This window comes from Mustela nigripes, chromosome 6 (genome assembly GCF_022355385.1).
Source record: "Mustela nigripes isolate SB6536 chromosome 6, MUSNIG.SB6536, whole genome shotgun sequence".
NCBI classification, from domain to species: Eukaryota; Metazoa; Chordata; class Mammalia; order Carnivora; family Mustelidae; genus Mustela; species Mustela nigripes.
The window spans coordinates 113251438-113267966 of record NC_081562.1 but is presented as its reverse complement, the minus strand read 5'-3'; the positions used below and the strand labels follow the sequence as shown (position 1 = coordinate 113267966).

The 16529-nt window shown below is 53.1% G+C and overlaps 1 protein-coding gene across 2 annotated transcripts in view; it reads right to left on the bottom strand.

The window, feature by feature from the left end:
• Positions 1 to 15827, bottom strand: part of PFKFB3 (6-phosphofructo-2-kinase/fructose-2,6-biphosphatase 3) — a 74016-nt gene extending 58189 nt beyond the window's left edge. The window contains exon 1 of one of the 2 annotated variants that reach the window (XM_059404041.1): positions 15723 to 15827. In XM_059404041.1, the coding sequence (XP_059260024.1) occupies positions 15723 to 15738 (16 nt within the window). In that variant the 5' untranslated portion in view covers positions 15739 to 15827. Of the gene's footprint in view, positions 1 to 13524; positions 13565 to 15722 lie in introns of those variants that run through there. The other variant, XM_059404040.1, reaches the window with a different exon arrangement.
• Positions 15828 to 16529: the final 702 nt, after the last annotated feature.

Genomic DNA, 16529 nt, shown 5'->3' with positions numbered 1-16529 from the left:
GACGAGCCGACGCCTGGTCTGTTGATAGAATGCCAGTAAGAAGGACACACAGCGTCTATGCAGTTTTCTTGCCAAACATGTTGAATCTGAGAAGGAAACCACCAGGCAATTCCAAATTGAGGGCTTCCTGCAAAAGAAGTAGCCAGGGTCTTCACACAAGTGTCAGTATCATTAAAATAACACAAACTAAGGCTGCAGAATTCTTCTAGATAAAAAAGAGACTTCTGGATAAATGTGTGACCTTTGATTGGATCCAAGATGCAAAAAGAAAAAAAAAAATCTATGAAAGACACTACTGAGACCACTCAAATACGGACCGGCAACTAGGTAACAGTCCTATGTCCCAGCAAGGTTCCAGCTAGGATGGTAACTGTATGGTGATAATTTAAGAGAATGCTCTTGTTCTCGGGAAGAACATGCTGGAGCACTGAGGGACGAAATGTCGTGATGTCTGCAGCTCATTCCCCGATGGTGGTGCGACATCAACAGAATCAACGGAGGAGCTAAGAGGGTCAGATCAACAACAGCCGGTGAATCCAGGTCCCCGAGGTCGATCACTAGGGTCATTGCTGCAATGCTGCTGAAGGCTGGACATTCTTTAAAGTAGGAGGAGACAGAACTGAAAACCTCCCCAGGCCAGCGCTCCTCCTTGTGCTCACACACATTTAGTCTCCTAACACACAAGCAGGGCTCAGTGGGCCAAGACTGCATTTCTGCGTCACCAAGCCAACACAAGTCAAGCAACCCAAGTGGTATATTTGTGTAGCTACACAAAGAAAATACATGCGAAATTAAAGGGACAAGTCTGTGGCGAGTGAGTCCCTAAACCCCAGGTGTTGTAGCCAATGTTCAGTGTTGAGAAATATTTCCCATCTGCTTACAAGGCACGTCTCTGGAGCAGGATAGCTCTTCCCTCTCTCAGAGGCCCGTGTAGACAGACAAACAGACAGACACACACACACAGACACACACACACAGCAAGTGCCTGAGACCATCACGTGGTTCAGCAACAGGGCCATGTCAGTGACCGACTTTGAGAAGGAACGCAGATTCTGCAACTTCTGTTTCAAATCAAAGAACACCATGGTCAGTGGTTATCAGGAAGCACAGTGGGTCAAAGAAGTCTCCCGAAATCGAGGCCTCCCTTTGGCCAGTTCGGCTGCGATGCATTTCTGGCTGTTGGTTAAGCATTGTTGCTAGAGGCCAGCAAAGCCTGTCTTGTCCACTCATTCAGTGGTGCTCGCACCTTCTAGGGGAGACCCGCTACCACTGATCTTTGGTGCCTTGCCTAGTCCAGGGCCACAGCCTCTCAGAGGTTCCGTTTCCTTTTTAATGTCTACCTGACCAGCCAAGGGGATCCTGACGGAGGATGTTCGCAACCAGAGTAAAGCAGGACACAAGCGGAGCAAGGCCGAGAAAGCAGCGTGGAACCGGAAGCGGTCTCCCTTGGGAAAATAAGTGTGTAACTTGTGAGCAGGGGTAAGGATGAAGCAAGCGTGCTCGGGAGAGTGAAATGAAATGAGACACCCCAAAGTAAGTCATGGGAATGAGTTTATATGTTGAACTACGCCTAGAAACCTAAAGGCTAGACGTCCCATGAACCACTCTAGGAAGGCTGCACACCTTCTATTCCTTTTTTTTTTTTTAATTTAATTTACTTATTTGATAGAAGGAGAGAGAGAGAGAGCAAGCAGGGAGAGCAGGGAGAAGCAGGCTCCGCAATGAACAGGGAGTCCGATGCGGGACTCGATCCCAGGACCCCGGGATCATGACCTGAGCCGGAGGCAGACGCTTCACCAACTGAGCCACCCAGGCGCCCCACGCCTCCTGTTCTTTCCTCAGCAGGTCAAGCTCCCCTAACCACACCTTTATATGATCGTTGTAAGGAAACAGTGTAAGATTCTAATGCACTTTGAAATTTCGATCAAGAATAGAGATTTAAACAACCGCAAGTCAGAGAATGGTATTGTCTGAGGACTCTTATGTGCACGGAGCATAAATGAATCAGCTGAACATACAGTTCTCACTCAGTCATGCCCCAGGCACGAGGCTGGGCAGCAGGAACACGGCCCGGGGAATTTACTGTCAAGTTGGGGAGACGGAATGAACACAAATTATAGCACAAGAACCCTGAGTCCCTCCGGCTTGAAGACTTCAAGGCAGACTGTGGTTTGAGTGGGGCCTTAAAGATACGGCACAAACATACCCAAGGAGGGAGCTGATGAGGAGAGCACAGCCGGGACGGTGAGGGGTGCGCAAGGAAAACCCTGCAACAGGACAGCTGACGTCAAGAATTGGGAGACAGGGTTTTCAGGGGCGAAGTCATGGTCAGCAAGATGTGAGCTGAAAAAATTTCGAGAGGGTAGACTTTTCCTGAGTCAGACAGTACCTTTCTTCTAGATCACATAGATAATACAGTCCCTAGTTTACAGAGGGGGAAATCATCCAGAGGAAGGCTGATTTAGGAACTAACTCGGGGCGCCTGGGTGGCTCAGTGGTTTGGGCTGCTGTCTTCGGCTCGGGTCATGATCTCAGGGTCCTGGGATCGAGCCCCGCATCAGGCTCTCTGCTCCGCAGGAAGCCTGCTTCCCTCTCTCTCTCTCTCTCTCTCTGCCTGCCTCTCTGCCTACTTGTGATCTCTGTCTGTCAAATAAATAAATAAAATCTTTAAAAAAAAAAAAAAAAAAAAAAGAACTAACCCTACCACCCTGCTTCAACCCAACAATTCCAAAGTGGACGCTTGTACCGACCAAAAGTCAGGTACGCACAGAGTGTTCGTGGTGGCTCTGAACGTCACGACCCAAACCAGAAACGACCCAAAGGTCCACCAACCATAGAAGGGGGATGATGAGCACGGAGTAATAATGTACGAAGTGTTGAGTCACGTATTGTACATCTGAAAACAGTAGCACACTGTATGTTAATGCAGTATAACTAATCCCAGTGTGGATTTAAAAATTTTAAATAAAAAATTTTAAAATTAAAGAAAAACTATGAAAGGGATAAGATGTCAACTATTCGTACAAAAGAATACTGCACGATAGAATACTACTAATCAACATAGAATACTACATTTCTAGATGTAACAACGTGGAAAAAAATCCAGAAGGGATGTTGAGGGAAAGAAGCTACACTGAAGAGATACATGAATGTACAATTCCACGTATGTGGATTTCGAGAATGAGCAGAACTTACTCCTAACGAGAGAAGTCGGTCTAGTGGTTTCTGCTGAGAAGCAAGGGCACCAGGGAGCCTTCTGGGGGTACTGGAAATGTTCTGTAGCTTGGTCAGATGCTGGCTTACATGGATGTACACATACGTATAAAACCATCTGGAATTTGTACACTTACTACACATATGGTGCGCCTAAGCTTTAAAGAGATGTAAAATGTAAACCAGAAACAAGAGAAGGAGTGACATAGGTCTCTCTGTGATCTACTAAGGACAAAAAATTTACTGCCCCCAGAGCATGGCGGAGATGTGGCAGGTTATGGAAGGAGACTGGCTCGCCACGATTTGTTCACGTTGGAGAAGAAGGAAGGTCAAGGATGGGTGCACGAGGCAGAAGTCGAGGGAGCCTGGAACGCAGGTCCCAGCCTCAGCCCCTCCGCCTGTCATCCGTCCGCCGTGACAAAAGTTTGTAAAATCTCTATCTTTCTGCTTCTCCAGAAAATGCGGACAAAAGCCTTGCTTTTCGAAGGCTGAGAAACGAGCTGCCGTGGAGGACGATGAATTCCTTTTGTTTGTTTTCTGGAACAGCTTTATTGAGCTATAAATCACCCATTTAAAACTGCACGATCCAATGTTTTTTATATACTCGCAGACTCGTGTAAACATCCCAATTTTAGAACCTTGCCATTACCCCAAAAAAACCCTTTAGCTGTCACACCTCCACATCCCTCCTCCTCAACCTGTAGGCAACCACAAATTTACTTTCCTATTTCTACAGATTTGCTTTTTTTGGACATTAAGTATAAATGAAATCACACAATCTTCTGTGAATAGCTTTTTCACTGAGCAAGTGTTTCAAGACTCATCTGCTTGGTAGATACAGGATTCCTTTTTACTGCTGAACGGTATTTCACTGTATGGATATACCACATTTTATTTATCGATCAGTGGATGGACATGGGGTTGTGTCTACTTTGGGGGTATTGAGTCACGCTGCTCTGAAAAATCCACGTGTATCTTTTTGTGTGGACGTGTTTTCGTGTCTCGTGGGTCGACATCTAGGAGCCGAAGTGCCTCGTCTGTACCCTCAGAAGCGAAGGGAAAGCCGAGAGGAGAGACGGATGGGGTGGGGGGAGGGCTCTCAGCTGGGCGCTCAGTGAGGAGGAGAGAATCAGCCAGTGCTTTGCACGAAAAGCTCTGAGGGAGGAATATTCCAGGCAGAGTGAACATGGCCCCAGGCCATGACCTGGCACCCTGAAGCACGGAAGGATGGGGCAAAAGCAACCAGGCAGGGGCGCCTGGGTGGCTCAGTGGGTTAAGCCGCTGCCTTCGGCTCAGGTCATGATCTCAGGGTCCTGGGATCGAGCCCCGCATCGGGCTCTCTGCTCAGCGGGGAGCCTGCTTCTCACTCTCTCTCTGTCTGCCTCTCTGCCTGCTTGTGATCTCTCTGTCAAATAAATAAAATCTTTAAAAAAAAAAAAAAAAAAGCAACCAGGCAAAAGCGAAAGCAACCAATGGGAGTAGGCAATGAAGCTGGAGAGGTGACCAGGCATCTCTCATTCCGTTTTAACTTCTCCTTTTGACATTTCAACCTTACAGAAAAAGTCCCATGCACGAGGCATTTCCCGTGTATCCCAGATTTCCCAATTCACCCCAACATTTTCCACATCTGCTTTATCATTCTCTCTGTATGTTAGTACATTTTTTAAATCTATATTTTATACACAGAAGATAGTACATAAGTTAACATTTTTAAAATTCACACCTATTGTTTTTTTTCTGAACCATGAAGATAAAATGTGCCCCATTTCTTAATCCTTCAGTGCGTGTCACCTAAAAGCAAAGATGATTTCCTCCGCGCATAACCACAATACAACCATCAAAGGCAGGAAATGAACTTGAACACAACACAGACGCCAGATGCATTTGGCCAACTGCCACGCTAATAGCCAGGTCCCAGTCCAGCCTCTACAGTCAATGTCCATCTGTCTGTCTGTCTCTATCTATCTATCTATCTATCCAATCTAGGTCTCTACCTCCAAGGACCTAATATTTAAAAGTACCTACTACTTGAAATGGACTCTCTAAATAATTTCATTTCTCTGTGAAAACTTAAATGTCACTGGTAATAATAGAAATGCGCAACTAAAATTGAAGACTCCAATATTAAGTTTTACGAAGCCGGTTTCCCATACTCTGCTCACCGTGTGTCCACTTCACTCCGAAGGCGCCCACTACTGGACGCACAGAGGGCACTCGAGCTGTCCTACAACTATGTTACGAACCGTAAAAACACAGCTTTGGGAACCACTGATCTCCTAAACCAGTGGGAGGAACCATTCTTCATCATTCTTTCTTAATCTCTGGGCCTCCAGCACAGAGACCAGGGTCCATCATAACCCCGTCCACCTCGTATACGCATCATTGATCGCCAAGTGACCCTCTTCTGCACCATTTGTTGAAGGGATGTAACAGACAAGCAGAAATCCATCAGCCAGTTGACGTCCGAGCTTCTCACTCTACCTTCCATCGAGATACACGTTCCCCCATCCCTGCTCCTGCCTCCCTCCAAACACAAGTAACCATTATCCTGGATTTTAGAAAAGAAATACTGGTTTTGGGGGCACCTGGGTGGCTCAGTGGGTTAAGCCGCTGCCTGCGGCTCGGGTCGTGGTCTCGGGGTCCTGGGGTTGAGTCCCGCATCGGGCTCTCTGCTCAGCGGGGAGCCTGCTTCCCTCTCTCTCTCTCTGCCTACTTGTAATCTCCCTCTGTCAAATAAATAAAATAAAATAAAAAAGAAATACTGGTTTAGTTAGGTGCATACTGCTTAAAAGCATATTGTTCAGTTTTAGGCATTTTAACTTTATTTAGAAAGTATTTTACTGCATCTAATGTTCTGCAATTTTTTTAAACGGTCGTGACAGCATCAAATACCACTGTCTGTCCATGGGGGGCTCATCCAGACGGTGGCGCGACCGACACAGCACTGCGTGACTGCAGAGAGAGGGCATCTTCTCCTCTTCTGCGTGTGCGCTGGGTTGCTGAGCGCTGCTCCTCTCGGATGGAACATGGCCTGTGCAGGAGATCCTCTCCCTGACATGCCCAGGAGGGACATACCTGGTCACAGGGGATGTGAACCCCACCTTTACAAGAAAATTCCAAATTCTTTCCTGGACATGTGTACAACTGACGCGCCCACCACCATGTATCAGAAATGCTTCGGACCCACATTCTCTCCAACACCTTACCCCGGCAGACCTCTTCACTTCTGCCAACCAAGTCAGGGTGAAACGGGGTTTCCCGCTGTGGTCTCCACCTGTGCGGTCTCTGGCCCTGAAGAGATTTAGTGTCTTTATCTCCTTATGTTCCACAGCACCTGGTTGTTTTTTTTTTAAGACTTCATTCTGATCTCTTGACAGAGATCACTAGTAGGCAGAGAGGCAGGCAGAGAAAGAGAGGAAGAGAAACAGGCTCCCTGCTGAGCAGAGAGCCCGACGCGGGGCTCGATCCCAGGATCCTGAGATCATGACCTGAGCCGAAGGCAGAGGCTTTAACCCACTGGGCCACCCAGCTGGCCCCAAGCACCTGATTTTTAAAAGTCGTTTGGTTCTTCCTAACAAATGGGCAAAAGACATGACCAGACATTTCTCCAGAGAAGACATCCCAATGGCCAACAGACACGTGAAAAAGTGCTCAGCATCACTCGGCATCAGGGAAACACAAATCAAACCACAGTGAGATCCCACCTCACCACAGTCAGAAAGGCTAAAATTAACCAGTCAGGAAAGGACAGGTGCTGGGGAGGATGCAGAGAAAGGGGAACCCTCCTACACTGTTGGTGGGAATGCAAGCTGGTGCAGCCACGCTGGAAAACAGTGTGGAGCTTCCTCAGAAAGTTGAAAATAGAGCTACTGTATGACCCAGTAATTGCTGGGAACTTACTACTACTGGGTATTTACACTAAAGATACAAATGTAGTGATCCAAAGGGGCATGTGCACCCGACTGTTCACAGCAGCAATGTCCACAATAGCCAAACAATAGAAAGAACCCAGACTGGGACACCTGGGTGGCTCAGTGGGTTGAGCCGCTGCCTTCAGCTCAGGTCATGATCTCGGGGTCCTGGGATCGAGTCCCACATCAGGCTCTCTGCTCAGCAGGGAGCCTGCTTCCCTCTCTCTCTCTCTGCCTGCCTCTCCAACTACTTGTGATTTCTCTCTGTCAAATAAATAAATTAAAAAAAAAAAAAAAGAAAGAAAGAAAGAACCCAGATGTCCATCAACAGATGAAAAGATAAAGAAGATGTGGGACAGGGGCGCCTGGGTGGCTCAGTGGGTTAAGCCTCTGCTCAGGTCATGATCTCAGGGTCCTGGGATCGAGTCCCGCATCGGGCTCTCTGCTCAGGGGGTGGAGGGGAGGCTGCTTCCCCCTCTCTCTCTGCCTACTTGTGATCTCTCTCTCTCTCTCTGTCAAATAAATGAATAAAATCTTAAAAAAATATGTGATATAATATATATATATATACATATATATATATATACATACACACAATGGACTAGTACGCAGCCATCAAAAAATGAAATCTTGCCATTGGTAACGACGTGGATGGAACTCTCTAGAGGGTATTATGCTGAGTGAAATAAGTCATCAGAGAGAGAAGTATCATATGATCTCCCTGATATTTAAGAAAAAAGACAGAGGATCATAGGGGAAGGGAGGGAAAAATGAAAGAAGACAAAACCAGAGAGGGAGACAAACCCTAAGAGACTCTAAATCTTGGGAAACAAACTGAGGGCTGCTGGAGGGAGAGGGGAGGCCGATGGGGTCACTGGGCGATGGACCACGAGGAGGGCACGGGAGAGGATGGGCACTGGGTGTTCTAGAAGACTGACGCCTCACGCCTCTGCCTCTGACACCAATCATACATCATATGCTAATTAACTGAATTGAATTCAAAAAATATGAAAAAAAAATTTTTAAAAACCTTAGTTCTAACAGAAGGCAGAAAAAGGAACACAGCCACAGAGGAAAAAGGACCATCTCGCCGCCCGGGACAGTTGGTTCTTCTGTCGCGTGGATTATGATTTTTTTGACAGGCCATTTACGACTTATCAGTAGGTACTCCAAAATGAATTTTTTTGATAAGGTTTGATAAGGTTAAGAAATGTCCTATAAAACAACCGTGACAACATGACCTTTTGCTTCATTCAAATGACTTCAAATAAAAAGTGCGGCTTCCATTCGGGATTTGCACAAAACGTGGTTCCAGCCTGAGGTCGAGCCCTGCTTCTGTTCTCCATTCACGGTCCGCAAACGTGATTCATGGTAAAGTCGGCGCCAACTGACTCACTTTTTTGTTATAAAAGCATGACATTCAGCTTGTAGGTTTTTCCCACAGAACCCGGCCCAAGCGCAGACTCAGAACCCTTTCCCACGAGGACGAGGCGGCAAATTGATGACAAAATTCCCGTTTGATTCTCTTACAGGTCTGTTGGCAGAACTGCTTTGAGACGGATCCCCCCAGTCTCCGGATCCCCCCAGTCTCCGGGCTGCCAGACCGCAACATTTGTTGGGTTCTTTCCTTTTGTTGTTCAAAACGTTAATGAGGTTTTAAAACCAGTTTCTCTGAATGAGGCCGGGAGCCTGGGGCCCCAGGGGGTTGGCTGGGGGCAGGTGGGGTGACCAACCGCCCCGGGAGCGAGGAGCGCTTTTTGCTATTTTCCAAGCCAGACAGGGGAAATCCGGGGCAAACCAGGCTGAGTCAGTCCCCTAGGCCAAGAGACTAAGGGGGGCCGCTGAGGGCTGGGCTGAGTTTGTTCAGGAAGCCTTTCTGGAGTAGAGTTTTCCCTGCCCTCCAATGAGCCCTTCACAGGCTAAGGAAACCGAGGAAGGGACAGAAATGAACCAGCAGTTGGGTACCACTGACACAGAAAGCCCGGCCACATGAAAACCCACCCCTGCTTCTCTCCCGGCTTGGACCATATCCGTGCGCAGCGTCCTTGGGTAAAACACATCAAAATGGGAAGAATCCCTCATGTGTGGCAAGAATACTCGGCCCTGATTCTGAAAGCCGGCTTGTTCCTAAACAAAGTATCTGTCCGGCAGTTGGCCCTGACACGGTAGATCTTCCTAGAATGCTCCTTGCTGAGTCCCCAAGCCTCTGGAACCATGGATACAAAGTGAACCGCTGCCTGGGGAGATCCGCTACTCTTGTAGGTTAGTCAACGGTCACTCCACGGACCCCCGCCGGCCCCCACCCCCGTTGGCCACACAACCGTTAGGATACCAACCGGTATCCTCAGCACCCCTCCGGGTCACCTAGAGCAGCCGCAGGAGTCCTCCGTGACTCATTTTTTCTCTTCGCCTACACCCAACCCCTCTCAAACCCTGTGGTCTGTGCCTCCCTGTACCTCCCCTTAGGACCACCTGTTCCTCCCCACCCTGACCTCGCCCAACAGACCCCCAGCTGGCCTCCCTGATTCACCCTCGTCATCCTGCACATCAGGCTCAGGAAGGCAGCCACATGCTGCATATTTGGCTTACAGTATAAAATTAATTCATGCCACCTCTCTGCTTAAACGCTCCAAGGGCTTCCTGCCCCACCCCAAGTTGGAGGCCAAGGCCTTAGAGGAGCCCTGATTTACAAGATCTGCCCTGCTACCCTTCTGAATGGTGTCCTACACACACTTGGCTCCAGCTCCACTGGCTTTCAACACTCAGCCCACTGTGGCCACAGGACCTTTGCACCTACACTTCCCCCTGCTAGAACACTCTCCTAACATATTCCACAGTCCACTCCACACTCCCTTCAGCCTCTACCCAAATGTGCCCCCATAGTGACCATCCTAGTTAACAGCCGCTTGCCCCCATCTCTCTCCTCCTCTTTCCTGCTTCACTTCTCTCCATGGCACTCGGGCCCATTGGGCACACTCTGTATTTACTCACTTCTCTATTTACTGTCTGTTTCTCCCATTAGAATGTAAGTCCCACGGAGGCAGGCAGCTTTGCCCGTAGTGGTCCCTGCTGTACCCTCGGCTCTTCACCCACACCTGGCCCACCAGGCGCTGAACAGATGTTTGCTGAATGACTGAAGGGCACAGGGAAGTGACTGAGGTACCACCACCGGCTAGGAGAGGCACCAGCAGGCAGGGACAGCTGGCTGGCATCCAGCTGTGTTTTCTGCCTTTTCTACTAAGCATCCTCAGCTGCCGAGTCTATAACCCTCCCTTTCCTTGTGTTCCCCCAAATGGTTATTTTGTGAATGTCCCCAGGGAAATGTGGCCCTTGCAGATGGCTGACTGTGCGTGGGGGCTCCTTCCCTTCATCCAGACTCTCTGCTTCCTCCCAAGGCCTCCTGGTTCAGAAAGCCCCCAGGAGAGGCCAGATGCCCCCACGGCATACCTACCAGAAGCCTTGAAGCATGACCACTCGGATCTCACCGAAGATCCCAAATCACACTCAGAGCCCTAGCTGCAAGGGAGTCTGGGAAATGCGGCTTACCATTTCCCAGCCTCCGCTCGAGAGCAATCACGCGAGGACGGTCCTTTCAAGGCAGTGCGTCACTCCCCACTAGTGGCCTTGAAATCAATTTACTGGAAGCAGACCATAGTCCTTTTTAATGAAATGGAACAGATGACAAAATATCACAGTGTACTATCTATTCTGGGATAGGTACTGTTCCATGAAAATGTCTGTCCATGCATCAACCCAAACTATTACACCAGAATTTCTGGTGCATCAGACTTTTTTAAAAAGCTCCCTGGTTAATCCAAATGTGTGGCCAGGAGTGAGAGCCACGGGGTCTGGTTCTTTCCGTAGGAAAACGAAGTTTCTGTACCCATGACCCCCGAAGGGGATCCCTGCTGTCCCCTGAAGCCAGCTTGGCCAAGAAGCTTGGGACACTCCGTGTCTGTGTGACCAGTGATTAGAGGGCACTGAATCAGATTTGGAGGGAATCTTAGTTCACACCTTCTTTTTCCTGATGGGTAAACTGAGCCCATATGCTCACAAGCGGCTTGAGATAACCAGCCAGTACCTGACACAGTGGGCCTGTCACTACCTGGTCTCCGAGTTCCCGGGCCAGTGTTTTCTCCCCAATGCCATGGTGTTTTCATACACATCACCCCTGGGTCCCCTTCCTTGGGGAGGGGTCAGGGACACGCTGCAGTCACATCAGGAACAGAGCCCCGAAATGCCCAGGGAGCCCTAACCTTATCCAGTAAGCCGCTGGGCCCCAGGGGAGGAGAACGCACCCAGGATCCAGCCCGGGGACACAGACACCCAGGATGCAGAGCGAGAGCCCAGGCCGTCCAGGACGGCACCAGCCCAGCCCCTCCTAGAGACGGTCTTTTCAGGATCTGCTCTCTGCACGGCCACTGGGGAACTCGAGAGAAAAGGAGAGATCCAAGGGCTTCCAGTCCAAAATTGCTGACCCCGGGTAGCAAAATCATAAGAAATGCAATTGATTTCCTTCCTGCTGCCCGTGGTTGAGTCGCAGGTTCCGAAGGGGCTGTATCCCTTGTGATGGTGGTACTGGGGTTTTGCTTCTGTTCCCTCATCATCCCTGAAACTCAGTACCCAGCAGGCACCTGTCAGCTCAGCAAGCAGCTGTGGCCTGTCACCTGGCTGGCCCCCTCAGCTCTGCGACACCAGCCGGGGTTATGGGATCAGCACGAGTGACAGCACTGTCCTGGGGCCACCCGAGGAGAGGCAGAAGGCTGGGGTTTTCCTGGGCAGGACCCACCTGCATTGATCTCTCAAGGATCCCGATGAGTCAGTCCCCTTCGTCTGTCTCTCTGCTCACAGCCAACGTGAAAGGAGTAGCTGGTTCCTAATGGCGGACTTATCGGACTCTAGGATTGCTGCCGGGCAGTGGGCAGCGGGCAGACTCCACATTCCCTCCTGTCTGATCCCATCATGGGCCGTGCTGGAAAGCACAATGCAGGGGCTGCCTCCCAGCCCTGTTCACCACACAGCGTGAGGAGGGAACCAGACAAGCCACATAACCCCTGTGACCCACGTGTCCCTCATCTGTACAGTGGACACAAGGCCACGTGCATCAGAGGGCAGCTGGGAAGTAGGTGCACACACGGGGAGCACCCGGGGCATAGAGGGAGCTCGGTAATGTCAGTTTGGCTTCTGACCATCAGGCAGGACCTCCACCCACTATTTCCCTGGCCCCTCTGAAGGCGGGGGGGGGGGGGGGGGGGGGGGTGGTGCTAGGATACTTGGTACCCTACTCTCTGAAGGCAGTGTTACAGACTTGTCAACCAGAAAGGGCCCTTGAGAATTTCATCAAGACCCCAGCCTCCGAACAGAGCCACGCACGAATCACAGGAGAAGGGTGTCGAGGGAGAACTCCCTGAGCCTTCCCGCACAGCTCGGCCTGGCTTTCCCCGGCCAGCTGTGGTCTTCCTGCGGGAACACGGCCTAAGCTTTTCCTGCCCACCCGCCTCTCGTTCTCATGGTAGCACATCTCCTCCTCTGACTCAAACCAACCTCAAGGCCAACTTCTCCAAGCCACGTGGCGGAGGACTGAACCCTGTTCCCCACCATGGCCACCATCACCCTGGAACCGTCCAAGAAGAGAAGTAAGTGCTCCCATTTCATCCCCACCTGCCTGGAGGGGGACGGTCACTGCTGCCCGGTCTCAGTCACGTCTGTTCATCCAGTGACACTCGGGGCTTTCTGCCTGCCTGACTGTAGCACTGTGGAGTGCTACAGAGCTACAGAGCTACAGAGCGACAGTTGGGGAGACAGACTGTGGAGGTCTCCCTACAGGGAGGGAACTGCCAGGTCTTACCCAACCAGCACCTCCCGAGTGCCTGGTGTCTACAAGCACTCAATCTAGAGAACGGATGAAGGAATGAAAGAACCGGGCGTGGCATGCAATCTCTGAACTCTGCATTCTCCGCACTCAGGAGATACCAGGACACAGGACCAACACCTAAGACCCTGGGCTGCTTATCTGTTTGTCTCACCGTATCCACCCTCCACAAGAGGAGGGTCTGCCCAGTTCTGCATCCCAGTGGGCGGACAATGCAAGCAAATTCCTGGGCCAATGCCCTGAGGTCAGAGGAAGGGAGGGGCAGAGGGGCTGACTAGCCCAGTTTGTTCTCGGGAGGAATCCTTAAGGGAAGGTCATCTGCGATCAGGCCACAGATTAGGCCACAGGCTCCTCAGCCCTTCAGGCTGGGGTGGTGATGCCCAGGGTCCTGTACTCTCTTCTTTGGCTTTTCTAGACCCCACCCAAACCTCTGTAATAATGCTTTCAATTTTTCTCAGCTCACCCCCATACGCAAGCATGCCCCGTGCTTCTCACCAGGCCTCTGACCTCTTGATCCCAAGGTCTTACCTGTCAGGGCACAGAAACACGTCATGGGAAGGGAGTGAGCGGTCCAGGAACGGTCTAGAGGTTAGCTAGAAGGAAGTCCTTCTCCGGCCAGCTTCTGTTCGTCTTGGGGCGGGGAGGGGCAGAGAGCAGGCAAGTCTTTTCCTATTTTTTAAATTACTTTCTTTGAATAGAAAGCCCAAAAAGACATGAAAGAGTATCTGCACTCACTCAAGTCTCCCCCACCTGGACAGTTTCAGGGACAGAGCGCTGAGGTCCCCTCGCAGGCAGGCCTTTCCCCCTCCAGCAGCTCCAGATGACGTCCTATCACCGCACAGCACAGACCTGTCTCCCCACAGTTCCCACCCGTGCTTCCTTCGAGATAGGAGAGCACAACTCAGTTAAGTGCAAGTCCCTCCTTGGACTCCAAGCCCTCCAGGGTCCCTGCCCTGGCTGACCGCCGGAGCTTCCAGAACACCCAGCCAGGACTGTTTCTCACAGCCTGGGACCTTCAGGAATTGGCATCCACAGAATGGAGGAACGGTGTTTTTCCTCCGGCCATGTTCTCTTCAGATTAAAAAAAGAAAAAAGCCTAACATCTAGCAGTTTGCGAACGTCTGGTCCTGTATGATGGATCAGTGCCGCCATCCAGTGCAATCTCCATGCATGAAACGTCATTCGGCAGCCCAGGTATTTCTTCCCTCCGCGATGCAGAAGCCCGCTCCTCTCGTCCCCCCAGCAAGTGCTGGGACAAGCCTCCTGGGACTTTGCCAGCAGAGACCGCAAGGAAGCAAGTTCGAAGAAGGGGTGAACTTGGCACAGCTGAGACTGTTCCCACGGCCGCTAAATGCCGTCAGGTGTGAGCACCATGCTATACGGGGAATCGGGGAGACCCCGAGGACATCAACCCCGGACGTCAGCAGCTGCCCGAGGACCCCAAGGAGCTCTCCGGCCCCGCTCTCAGAAGCAGTCACCTCACCTCTCACCATCCCCCAAAGAACAAGGAGTGCCAACCATCCCCCTTCCCAACCAGGAGCTCCTAGTGGCATCTTAGCAACCTCTGTTTACAGGACAAAGGCCAACAGGGCTACACGGGCAACCACAGCATCAACCTACTAATCTGGGTTGGGAGGGAAGGGAAGAGAGGGCAGGAGCACAGACAGGGATGGAGGCAAGGAGAGGCCCACCCAGCTCAGTCCCAGGCACCGCGGCGGGAGGGGAGGCCTGCTCTCGCTTCTCGCCAGGCCACGGGACGCGGGTGGGGGTGCAGAAGCCTTGGGTTCTGAGGGACAGGGGGACAACGGAGCCCAAGCCTCTCCCGGCCCCCATAAAACAGGAAGGAGTCGGCGCCAAGTAAAACCGAGTCTTCCTCTCCACCCCCGGGCCAGCCCTCCAGCCGAGCCCTGCGCGGACTTGGGAGCATCAGGGCCTCCATCACCTGCCCGCAACATGAGGCCAAATAAAGACAACGGGGGCCCCTTTCGGGGCGGGGGGGGGGGGGCCATAGGAGCATCCGGGGCTTGCTAACAGGCCCTGTGCGCCCACCACGCCCCCCTGCAGAGGGGACGGTCCCAGTGCAAGAGCCTAAAGGCCTGCAGGTGGGCGGGGGGCGGGCGGCGCTCCATGCACGGGCCCCGGAGGGAAGGTCCGGCTGGAGGGCACCTTCCGTGGCCAGGCCCACCGCCTCCCATCGGTTTGCTCTTCTGTGCCCTGTCCCACCGGTCCCCGTGCGGCGTCCCTACTCCTGTCCGGTAGAACAGGCTCCGGGGCGGCCCGAGGGCTGCTGCCCAGCAGTCGGAGGGCAGAGAAAGGCGCGGGCAGGACTCGCACACAGACCTGCCTTCCCCACCCGCGCGCCCGCGGCCGACCCTCCCCCAGACTCAGCCTGCAGCCGGAGCGCGCGACCCGGACCCCACGCGGCGACGCGGCCGCCCCCGAGGGCCCCCAGGCCGCGGGTCCGCGCGCGAACCCGCTCCCGCCGCTCCGCGAACTTGAACGCCGCGCGCCCCGGGGCTGCTTCCAAGTCGCGCCGCTCGCTCCGGCTCCGGCGCGGGCACGTGCGGCGGCGGCAGGGGCGGCGCGGAGGGGCGGCGCGGAGGGGCGGCGCGGAGGGGCGGCGCGGAGGGGCGGCGGGCGCGGCGAGCCCGAGGGCAGGGCGGACCCGGGGGGCGCGGGGGACCCCGCGGCGCGCGGGCCGGTGGGCTCGCGGGGACAGCGCCTACCTTTCCTGAAGGGCATCGCGGAGGGGGGCGCCCCGTGGGGCCGGCCCGGGACTCCGAGGCCGGGCGACGTCCGAGTGGCAGCCCCGCGGCTCGGGGGCGCCCTGGCCGGGCGAGGGCGGGGGGTGGGGGGACGGGACATATTTGGGCAAAGCGGGGCGCGTCACAGCCGGAGGGAGGAACCGCGGCGCGGCGGGCGGCGCAGGCTCCGGGGCGGGCCCGGCGGAAGCCGCTTAACCCCTGCGCTCCCGGCGCGCCCGGGGCCGCCCACCAGCCCCTCAGGAGCAGGGGCGGCGTCGCGCCCGCCGGTCGGCTCCCGCGGGCGGTTGGGGACGCCCTCCCAGGAAGGGTCTGGGGACTGTGCCCCGCGCTCATCCGTCGCGCGCAGGGGGACGGCTCAAGGGGCTGCGCTGGCTGGAACTGAAATGAAGCGAGGGCGCAGGGAGTCCCCCCTACCAGTGCGTCTCTGGGAGGCTCCCTGGCCACCCTCCTTGGAAACCCTCAAGCCTTCCCACTCCTGGGCTCCTGCCGCCTTTATTACTAACCACCCCCCCCCACCCACACACCCCCACCAAACCAGCAATGACCACCTCTGTCGAACATTCTACTTTTCTCCTTTGGTCCCTGCTGTTTCCCGGGAACCTGGAGCCGCACCTCACACGTAGATGGTTAAATATGTCAAAAATAATAAAAAAATAATGGGACTCGAGGAGCTGTAGCCTAGAGCGATGGAGGAAGGCCGCCATTCCGCGCATCACTACTCATTCCGCCTCTGTAGAGGCCAGCGCCGGGGAACTACTTCGTTATTTG